Source organism: Triticum aestivum, chromosome 3A (assembly GCF_018294505.1).
Source record: "Triticum aestivum cultivar Chinese Spring chromosome 3A, IWGSC CS RefSeq v2.1, whole genome shotgun sequence".
Taxonomy (NCBI): Eukaryota; Viridiplantae; Streptophyta; class Magnoliopsida; order Poales; family Poaceae; genus Triticum; species Triticum aestivum.
This window is the reverse complement of record NC_057800.1, coordinates 503,752,337-503,763,634: the sequence shown is the minus strand read 5'-3', so window position 1 is coordinate 503,763,634 and position 11,298 is coordinate 503,752,337. Positions and strand designations below refer to the sequence as shown.

General features: G+C 46.2%; 1 protein-coding gene across 1 annotated transcript; it reads right to left on the bottom strand.

Annotated features, from left to right (window-relative positions):
* Nucleotides 1-466: 466 nt before the first annotated feature.
* Nucleotides 467-10,929, bottom strand: LOC123061874 (uncharacterized). The gene is made up of 7 exons (XM_044485157.1): nt 10,553-10,929; nt 9,734-9,833; nt 9,052-9,147; nt 8,923-8,975; nt 960-1,008; nt 827-874; nt 467-717 (listed from the first exon to the last, which is right to left on the bottom strand). The coding sequence occupies exons 1-7, from the start codon at nt 10,801-10,803 to the stop codon at nt 622-624; spliced, it is 693 nt and encodes a 230-aa protein (XP_044341092.1). The 5' UTR covers nt 10,804-10,929; the 3' UTR covers nt 467-621.
* Between the last annotated feature and the right edge of the window lie 369 nt (nt 10,930-11,298).

The following is an 11,298-nucleotide window of genomic DNA, read 5'->3' as shown; positions in this document are numbered from 1 at the left end:
ATGATGCCGCATTATTAAAAAAAGTGCTGAAACGGGTATTTGTAAAAAACAATGTTGATTTCAAAATGGAAAAAGGAAGAAAACAAAAACAAAATCAGGAATAGGAAAAAGAAAAAACTAAAATAAAAACCGAGACAAAAAGATAAAACAGATATAGATAACAAAGAAAAGAAAAAACTGACGAAACTTTCTCAACCAAGCGGAGGTTCCAAAACTGCACCTATCTCTTTAGAAAACCGCCCCGGTGCTGCAGTAGCTCCACTGCTGCATGGGCCACCACTGTCGTATCGCTCGCAACGATCGACAAATAGGGTTACCTCAGTTCCAGATAAATACCGTATACAAAGACCAGTTTCTGCTGGGATATCAGCTTAGTGCAAAATCATGGATACTAGTAGGCATTTCAAACTTAGAAAAGCTACTAGGCTCATAAATGAACAAACAAGACGACAGTAAATGACAGTCAGAGTCGAACGGTCAATATTTATTTGCTAGAATAAGTCACTCTTGTATTTCTCTTCGGATACAGTCCTTCCCCTGGCACATCTAGTGGCTTTATGCAGTTTTTACATCAACTCTGAATGAAATTGAAACTCTTAGTGTTGAGGACAGTTAATCTTGTCAAGACTGGAGGGACTTGCTATAGCGTTCCTTCGCGAACGCCACAAAACGTTCTAGCCCATTGAAAAGTAAACCTTCCAGAAATGGTTTCAGGGCCTGGTGAAAAAGGATGGTTGGATTGCTCAACTTCATGGATTTGTGACTATATTAAAGCATGGAATACTGCAGAAAAAAATAATTATATGCATGCTCGTTTGCTACTTACTGATGCAACCGGGGTCAGAATTTCAGGAACTTCATAGGCCACTGTTAGCTGCACACAATGATGAAGGGAGATCAAGTTGTGAAGAAGAAGCAGCTCATTACAAAGTGTCAAATTCACAGTGCAGAATGCTCACTTGTACTCTACAAGAGGATGAACTCTTAGGGAAGAATCGGACAGCGCCCCTGCAACAAGTGGATTGCATTATGCCAACTTCCAAATAAATCAAAAGGTAGCCATCTCCATGGATCGAACACTAAGTGGGGACAAGAATAAAGATTGAAATAGGAGTCCGACAGAATTCAGTTAAGTTCAGAAGTCATGTTACTTTTTTCCCATTCTGCTTTCCAAACAATTACCTGAAAGGACCTCCAGCACATGCAGTAAAATTTCTATAAAATTCAGTTCTGAGATGCTATCAGGGGATGATCAGAATAATGCCGAGATTGATTTCTTTAATAAGTACTCTCTCTGTCCGCTCCACATGATATAGTGCGCATTGGTTTTTGCAAAAGCCAAACTTCACAAACTTTGACCAAGTTTATAGAAACAATTATCTATATCTGTAATATCAAATATATACCATATGAAAATATATTTCGTGATTAATATAATTATATTGATTTGACTAGATTTTGATAAATTTTCCTATAAACTTGGTCAAAGTTCACTAAGTTTGACTTTAAAAATATCTAATACGCACTAGGCACTATAGTCACTGATGGGACGGAGGGAGTACACTTGTAAGCTGGAACTTATCTATGTGCAGACAAGTATGTTAGGAACAAAGAGAAGGGGGAAATGCAGGATCTCCACGGAACCGGTTGAATCTTGGAATATGAATGACTCGTTGTAGAAATAAGATGTTTTCTCCTTCTCGTTGTATTTTAAGGTTTGCGGCAGCTGGGATTTTTTTTATTGTGAGTCACTTGTAATCACGGCAATCAAGAGCTGGGAAAGTTTTTTCTCCAGTCATCTGTGAGACTGGTTACGTCAATTAAGATATATTTTTTTGCCCCGCAAAATGAGTTTTTTTTTTCATTTTTGTTGTCGTGTTAGTAAACTACCTTGTTGTTTTCTTAATACTGTTTAAACTGTAATATATGTCTTATGTACATCCATGCTTCTGTAGGACTCAATGTCAGAACTTGCCTTCTAATCTTCCCTCAAAGGAACTTTAGAATCGAGGTGAAAAAGTTTGTCTATTCCACAAAATGTTGTGTTACCTCAAGATTCTAAAGAACTGTGCACCTATGCATGTGTAAATTCACTACCTAGCTCATCAGCGCACACGAGTCACAGACGTGCTTAATAGTACGATTTTGCATATAATTTTTTTAGTCTTAAAATCCCTCTGTTTGGATGTCAATATTGGGTTAATAAGCAAATCCACCAAATATACTCTATAGTAGCTACATATTATGGCACTGCTAGAAGGAGGGCGTGAGGGCAAGATGGAAGGGATTTCCTTCTTAATTCTTGCTTGATTAGATTGATACATCTCCTCTCTTTATATAGAGAGGTTTACTTGACTCCCAAGCAAGGCTTACTTGACCCCTAAGCAAGCGACCCTTATCTCTAAAGACTAACGGGCTATACCGCCCGCCCAGGCCATTAGGCCCATTACGTACTCTAACACTACACCCCACCTAGACATGCAGCTTGTCCTCAAGCTGCAGCCTAACCAACTTATAACCATGACTCGACGCAACACAAACCTAACACCTAAAAACAAGCCTTTTACCTCTCGGCTTGTTTTATTACTCTCAACCTGAAATGGACTGGGACGATTTATTTTGGACCCCTTAACAAAAAGTGGACACCATCCGCACGTCGGACGTGCACGTGTACAGCCACCTGGATCCCATGGACACCATCTGGACAAAAGGAATGCATGTGTATGGCCACCTGGAAATGGTCGCAAGAGCGACCAGCAGAGGCGCCCTCGCGGTGGCTGGCGGAATGCAGTGGTGCTACGCGGTGCACTCCTGTCGGTGACACCCTGCCTTCTCCCCGCCGGACGGCTGTTGGTCTGCACCGCACAGAGAAGAGTGGAGGGCTTGCGATGGAGAATGACGAGGGGTGCGCCCCCCCAACCGCCGATGTCGCAGACTTTGAGGTCACTGCCCGCGGGGAAAACAGCATGCCCAAGATCCCCGACGCAGCGGAGGAGATCGAGGTCCTTTCCACAGCGAAGCGCAGCTGGGAGGAGCGGCAGCTACAGACCACGCATCTCCCGCACACGCCGACGCGCTAGGAGGCCGCGCGCAGCAGCCTGCAGCCTCACCGCCGCCGACACGTGGCGGGTAGTGATCCAAGCCAGAAGTGGTGACGGCGACGGCGGGAACTTGATCTGCTGGATGGGGACGCCCTGGGGAAGCGGTAATGGCGACAGAGGGAACTTGATCTGGTGGATCGGGGCTCCCGCCGGCGCGGTCCATGTAGGGCCGGAGCTGACCGGCGATGGCTGCTGCAGCGGAGCGCCAGGCGCGGCGGAGGCCGCCAGGAGCGGCGCCTGCCACTGTAGCCAACGCGGGGCGGTGGATGGCAGCTGCAGCGGCCCGGCGAGCGCGGCGGGGAGGCGGAGCGTCGGTCGCGGCGGCGGCCACTGCAGCCAGGGCGGGGCGGTGGATGGCAGCTGCTGCAGCCGCCCGGCGAGTGCAGCGGAGGCCGCCTGGGGCAGCGGCTGCCACGGCAGCCACAGCGGCGCGGTGGCGGCGATGGGCGGCGCAGCCGGGTGTGGCCCGTAGGACCCGGACAAGAACAGGCGGATCTCCTGGACCGCCTGGGTTAGGTCCCGCAGTGCCCCGGACACCTCCGGGGTGAGGACGGAGGGGACTGGCGCGACAGAGAATCCCGGCGCGGGCAGGAGCGGGGCGACGGTCGTGATGGTCGCCGAAGGCGACGAGGTGACTGGCAGCGGAAGAGACGGGTTGGGCGGCGGTGAAAACATGATCAAACCGAAGCTAGCTGATACCAAACTGTTATGGCGCTGCTAGAAGGAGGGCGCGAGAGGGCCGGCCGGGGGCCTTTTGCCCATGGCCGAGCAAGATGGAAGGGATTTCCTTCTTAATTCTTGCTTGATTAGATTGATACATCTCCTCTCTTTATATAGAGAGGTTTACTTGACTCCCAAGCAAGGCTTACTTGACCCCTAAGCAAGCGACCCTTATCTCTAATTAACCCTAAGACTAACGGGCTATACCGCCCGCCCAGGCCATTAGGCCCATTACGTACTCTAACACTACACAAACTGCATGCGTTTCCTCTTGGGTTCATTCCCGTCTTCAGTGTAAACCTTTCTATTGGCAGCTTGCAAGAATTCATTTATGAAGTTCCTTGTGTTTCTGTTTGTGATGCATGTAGCAGCCAGCCTGCCAGAGTTGCAAGGTAACAAACTAAAAAGGTTGCAAGTTAAAAGCATTCCACAATAGTTGTGATTTTGTAAGCCTGAACATATTTTGTGTTTAAATTTTTACTACTCCCTCTGATCCATATTACTTGTCGCTGCTTTATGGATCAGAGGGAATAAAGCAGTGACAAGTAATATGGACTGGAGGGAGTACAACAAATTCAGTACTGAAGTTACAGTTGTACAACGGAGTAGGAAGATTACCCCTTGTCTTCCTATGGGGCGATGATAGAGAAGCAAACATAAGCGAGAGGAAGACAGACAAAGGGGTGAAGAGTGGTCATCGCAAGAAGCAGTAGAAAAACCATGGTGGATGTGGACAAGATGCACTAGGATAGAGTCGGATCCATGCACAGTAATCTTCACAGAAGAGAAAGAAGACGGTGTTTAACGCCGTCATTGTTGCTCTTGACAGACATGACTTTAGACACATGTACACGGAATAGGATGCTTTGGTCACTGTATGATGTGGTATGTTCTAGACATGGCCTTTCTGACCCTTGCTATGATTGGTACTTCTCTTACTATTTCCATTAGTTTTTATAAGTTTTCTTGAATGCTTGCTGTCATTCCTACTGCCAATTAACTTCTTATGATGACAGTTCCATGATACAGGGCATATGCATTTTAAACAAGCTTAAATAATACAACGAATAAATAAGCGATTGCTAATTTTGGTATGTTAACTTGAGTCTCAGGTCAGACTCTACTTGCTTGTGTAAGCCAAGGTAGTATTCTCGCAAAATACACAGCAAGGTAATGTCCTGCTCTTTTCTACTAGTAAGAATTTGAACATCACATCATCGTGTTCTGATGCGAATGTTTATCATGTTGCCCAAGACAGTTACTAGCCCACCACATGATTTGTACATCAAAGGGGTTAAGGGGAAAGGGGGAGTCCTGTTGCCTATCATATGCTGGCAAAACATGAACCGTGCTGCAAGATCTACAAAATGAGTTGGCAATTTGGAATACTGATGTACTGACAAATATAAATAAGATGTCGTTGATTCTATCACCTTTTGAATTTCCCTAATTATGTGTGATTCGTAGAAGCAGTTGTTGGTTAAACAATTCAGGTAAAAGGCGGTGTTTCATATGCTGAAATAATGGATGCTGAAATAATGGCAAAGGTCAATTGAGAGCCTTGCAGTTGCTTTCCATGCTCTTGTAGTTTGAATTAGTTTTCTAATATTGTGGAACTGGCTACATTCAAGTTTCGATTAAAGTCTTCAAATGCCTGGTTGGAGAATTGCCTTCCATAAGTGTTCTGATAGCATGTTTATCTCCAAATATGAGATAAGCTGAATTTCTTATAATATCGAGAAAGGCCAGGCTCACAAATTGTAAGACTGCTGCATTTCCAGTAACCTCATTTTGTTGGGCTCTTTTTTGGTTTTTGCCTTCAATAGATACTACACGACATCTTTATATTGTGAATCTTGAATAGTTACTACTGTTGAAGTGTATATATGGATTGCCAAGCCCTTTCCATCAATTCAGACTTTTGGTTGCGTTGGCTAGTGCATGAAGCTTAACATGGTATTTGGGTCTGAGAGCATCTCCAGCCGCGCCCCCAACAAGCCCCCCCAGGCGACTTTTTACGCACCGGCGCCGAAAAAACGCCCCAGTCGCGCCCCCAAGACGCCGAAATCCGCCGGCTCGGTCCGTTTTTGGGCCCGGCGATCGCAGGCCGAACCCGCGCACTGGGGGGCGCGGGGGGGCTCCGGCGCAAGGGAAAAACACGCCTGGCCCACACCGTCAGGCGAAAAGTCAAGCTAATTGTCCAGATTCGCCTCCCACCCCCCGCGCGCTCGGCAGCCACCCTGCCGATCCCGGCGCCGCCCACCGCCCAACACCGCTAGATAGGCCATTCCCTGCCGGAAAAAGAGAAGAGGTTTCGCCGCGGCAGCCTCTCCACCACCGTCCGGGCGATTTTTCCGGCGTTCTGGCCGCGTAGGGGCAGTGTACCGGCGGGTGTGCGCCCACCACGCCCGCAAGGTGTTCGGCGATTTGCCTGCTCGGCAATGGACTCGGACGACGAGGAGGCGCTCGCCGCGCTGCTGGAGGAGGAAGCCGATGCCGACGTCCAGGAAGAGGAACATCTCATGGTCTTCGCCGCCCTCGCCGGCCTGCTCGCGAGCAATGAAAAGCCGCGGCGAGGTGGCTCGGCGCCGGGGCAGATGAAAGCAAAGAACCGGCATCGTCTGGAAGGCTACTGCATGCTCTACTCCGACTACTTCGCCGACGCTCCAATGCACAGCGACAAAGTATTTCGGCGCCGTTATCGGATGAGCCGAAAGCTTTTCCTCAGGATTGTGAATTCCATCCGGGCGTTCGACGGCTACTTCAAGTGCAAGAAGGATTGCACCGGCAAACTTGGATTCACCTCAATCTAGAAGTGCATGACAGCGATGAGGATGCTTGCATACGGAGCTCCCAGTGATTCACTCGACGACTATGGGCGCATGGCCGAGTCCACCACCATTGAGTGTTTCTACAAGTTCTGCAGGGCAGTGGTGGTAGTGTTTGGACCGCAATACTTGCGAACACCCAATGCGGAAGACACTGCTTGGATCCTAGCACAGAATGCAGCAAGAGGATTTCCTGGGATGCTTGGAAGCATCGACTGCATGCATTGGAAATGGAAGAACTGCCCATCTGCTTGGCAGGGGATGTACAAAGGCGCCAAAGGCGGTTGCAATGTGGTACTTGAGGCGGTGGCCATTCAGGACCTCTGGATTTGGCACTCCTTTGGTATGCCAGGAACTAACAATGACATCAACGTGCTGCAGTGCTCTCCTGTCTTTGCCAAGCTTGTTGAAGGTCATTCTCCTCCGGTGAACTTCGAGGTCAATGGGTGGCACTAAACAAGGGGTACTACCTAGCTGATGGCATCTATCCGAGATGGTCGACATTTGTGAAGACTATCTCAAACGCTGTGCCAGGAGGCAAGAAGTTCCAGTTTGCCAAGGTTCAGGAGGCTTGCAGGAAGGATGTCGAGCGGGCATTTGGTGCGCTCCAATCTCGATTTGTTGTTGTTCGGTACCCTGCTCAGACCTGGTCGAAAGATCAAATGTGGGAGATCATGACTTCTCGTGTCATCTTGCACAATATGATCATTGAGAGCGAGCAGGAAGAGCCAGTGTTTGACACTGAACCATACTACAGGCAGTGTCCTCTTGCCGAAGTTGATCACCAGCTACCGGCAACCTGGACTGCCTACCTCAATATGCGTCAGGAGATCCAAGACCCACATGTGCATCAACAACTGCAGCAGGATCTGGTGGAGCATCTATGGAGGATCAAGGGTGACGCCTAGCTCGACATGTGATGAAATATGAGTTTTTATTTGTTGAACTATATAATTTGTATTGAACTATTTGTTGTTGCACTATTTGTTGAACTATTTGATTTCTATTGATTTTCTGTGATGAACTGTGATAAAAAAATTATTTATGTTGAGAATTCACGCCGAACCACGCCGAATATGGGGCGATTCTCGCCGATATCGGGCCATTTTTCGCCGAAAGTGGGCCGAAAACTGGGCCAACATCGGCGCCTAGGGACGACGGTTGGGTGCCCAACCGCCCCCTGAGCCGATTATACCGCCGGCTCGCCCCCAGGCGGCGATTTTTATGCCTCCTGGGGGGGGGGCAACGGCTGGAGATGCTCTGAGGTCTCGAGTTCAAGTCCTGACTTCGCAATTTATCTAAAAATTGTTGCTGGCCCCCTCCTCTTGAGCCATACCTCTGAGTCACACGTGAGAGGGGGTCTTGAAGTCTATATTTGGATTGCCTAGCCCTTTCCATCAATTCCGACTTTTGGTTGCCTTGGCTAGTGCATGAAGCTTAATAACTACTTGCCGAACATGCTTCTATCAATCATAATACTGACATTTTTATGTCATTTCAAATGTGTGAGAAGCTGAATTTCTCATAGCATCGGAAATGCCCTATCAGAAATTGCAAGCCTGCTAATTTTTTTTAAAGAGTGATTTCAGTAACCGTAGTTTGCTGGGGTCCTTTTTGCTATTTGCCTTCAATATATACTACAGGAATCATCTTTGTAGTACAAACTTGAATAGCTACTACCTGTTGAACATGCTTCTATAAGAGCTGACACTGATATGTTTTTATATATTAATGATACATAGAGAAACTCGCCCTATTTTCCCCTGCCACGCGCAGCATTTCGGCCACTAGCTAACTACTTTTTTTAATGTAATGTAACTCTAGGGTGCAACAAATTAACTTCCTCAAGGACCACAAGGGAGTTATATTAGGTTGCTTATTGAATTATATGCAATAATTACATGTATGACACCTACAGATGTGTACCCAAAACATATAGGTGCGACTGGTAAGCAACTGGTATTTCTACATCATTTGTCAAGCCCTATACCAGCCTGAACTTATCCGAAATAATGTGATTAACTAATAGTAATGTAAGTCAAATAACTTTTGTCTACAACTACAATCCCAGTACCACCTCTAAGTCAAGACTGGACACAACACCCACAAGATGAACCTTCCACAACGTAACCCATGTTCGCTACAGGAAATGGAATATGATAGTGAAGGTTCATTTTTTATTATAGAAGCCCGTTTTAAATTATTTTTGTTCCGTGGCAATGCACGGGCATTCAGTTAGTATGTATGTAAGTCTGGATTGGTTGAATGATCACCTGTTAGGAAGACCTTCAAGAGAACGCCAATGAATCTTCTGATTTTTAGTCGGCTGATACAGAGGAAAGTTTTATTAACTGAATATTCACTCCCAGATCTGTAGCAACTTTGTCATAGTATATACTTACCGTCATGTTTCGGGCAAGCCAAGAAAATTCTACATCCCGACCAAGTATCGCATACTTCAAAGTCCAACGTGAAAGTTCTGGTTTATCTTCAAGGACCTGTAAATTATCACACGCATAACCATTTGTTGCTAAAACTGAAAGGGAAAGCTAAGTTCATAGAAAACCAAACTAATGAAACGGAAACAGCATAGAAGAGACATGTTGGTCATTATGGTTCTAGCTATAGCGAATTTGACTTGGTGTTGATGGTCATATATGCAGAGGATAGAAGCCTAATGATATGACCAGAGAAGCTTCTACCCATCATACATCTACGGGGAATGTATTCATATCAATTCATATATCAACCCCAAGTGCTCTATTCAGCGATATGCCACTGCAAAGTTCCATTCAATAGAAAAAATGGAATTGCTAACTTGCTGCAATTGTTTAAATGCCAGTATGAGCCATGAATAAGCAAAAGCATCCAATACTAAAATATAACCATCTAAAGGATGGAAGGATGACACAGATGGAAGTTCGGTGCGTGTTCGTGACAAGATTGGAATGGAAATTAATATAATTTGTAGGTTGTACTGGTAAATGTCCACTCCTATTCAGGTATAGAAAAATTCAGCCTCCAACCATGGCATGCTAAAATAAAAGAAAAATGATGTGCAAGAAGAAAAGCGCTAACAAGCACCTTGACAGTTGATATGAATGGCATCCATTCAGGAATAGTCTCACGTTCGGAGTAACACTGGTAGGCCACTGAACATGGAACATCAACTTCAATCTCAGTGCTGTATCCAAGAGAATGTTCAGTCACCGCGAGGGGAGAGCAGATGAAAGAAAATATGTATTGCAGAGAAGCATGGGACTATCAGCAAGCTGTGTCGACGGTACTTGTTTCTGCAAGCGTGAATTAACTAAATAACAGTCAACGTCTTATGAAGGTGCAGCCATGACTCAGAATGTCACATACAAAAGAAGGGCAAATGATCTTTTGAGTGCAACAAAGGATAGAGGTTATGAGTTTTGCTTCCGTACACCCCCTCCTAAAAGTTTGCACAAATCTTAAAGCTACTTAAAAATGAAATTCTCGTACATTAATGATCAACTAATTATAATCCCTATTCCCCCAATAGATCAAACAAGAGATCAGAATAATCTAAACTTTTTGATTGATGGGATAATTTCTAATCTCCACCTTTAATCTGCATCAAAATCTGTAAACTTTTCTAGGGGGGTGTACTGAAGCAAAACTCAGAGATTATATCTAGAGAACCTTCTCAAGTACCCTTACAACATTAGATTCATTTCAACACTGAGAAATTAGAGTCCAATTGAAATGAACCAGCACTAGCAAATTATCCATCACAACCATGAGCAAAAATTCACATGTCAGAAGTTCCCATTTTAACCAAATGGTAATACAGCGATTCAAAGGCAATATCAAATGTTTTTCTAAAAAAAAAGGCAATATCAAACTACTGGCATGGACACGGAGGGTTGGGGATACCTGCACTCCTGCCACTCCATGGCAGGGGAGAACAAGGCAGGCCTCGCCCTTGCCCTGCTGCTGCTATTGATGCTGCCACAGCTCGCCTTCCCCTCCCCTCCCCTCCTCCTCATCCACCACCGGCTGCTGCTGCGGCCGCCGCAGCTGATAAAGAACACCTTGCTCTGCGATGACCCGAGGCCCGGAGATAGCGAGGAGGGGCTCCCCCTTCCCGCGGCGGGGTGGTAGTAGCAGGCAGCTCCGGTGGCCATGGCCGTTGCCCGCTCCTCCCCTCTCTCTCTCTCTCTCTCTCTCTCTCTCTCTCTCGTGGCTCGTGACGGTGCGACGTATCGTTCTGTGACTACTGACTGCTGTTTTTTGGAGACCACACGAAGCTTTTCCTGCTACTGTACTAGGGTGCTTCGGCTGGTCAGGCTGAGCTTTCAATATGTCTTGAGGAAAAATTTATATCCTCTGTTAGATTGGATCGATGGAAGCGTTCCTACTCCTCCGTAGAGGAGCCACGTGGTATTTATTGATCTGTGGCAGAAACTTGCCTTGGAGTACAAGCACTCGCCGATCGCAAAGATACAGCGAGAGGAGCCAGAGATTTACACGGGAGAGAAGAAGAGATAGAATTAGGAGATAGTTAAGATTACATGACGTAAATATCTCTAACTCTAACACCCTCTCTTAATCTGAACTATCTTAACCTAAATTGAGATTGTTCTTGAATGCTTCAAATGGCTTGTATGGTAGAGCTTTAG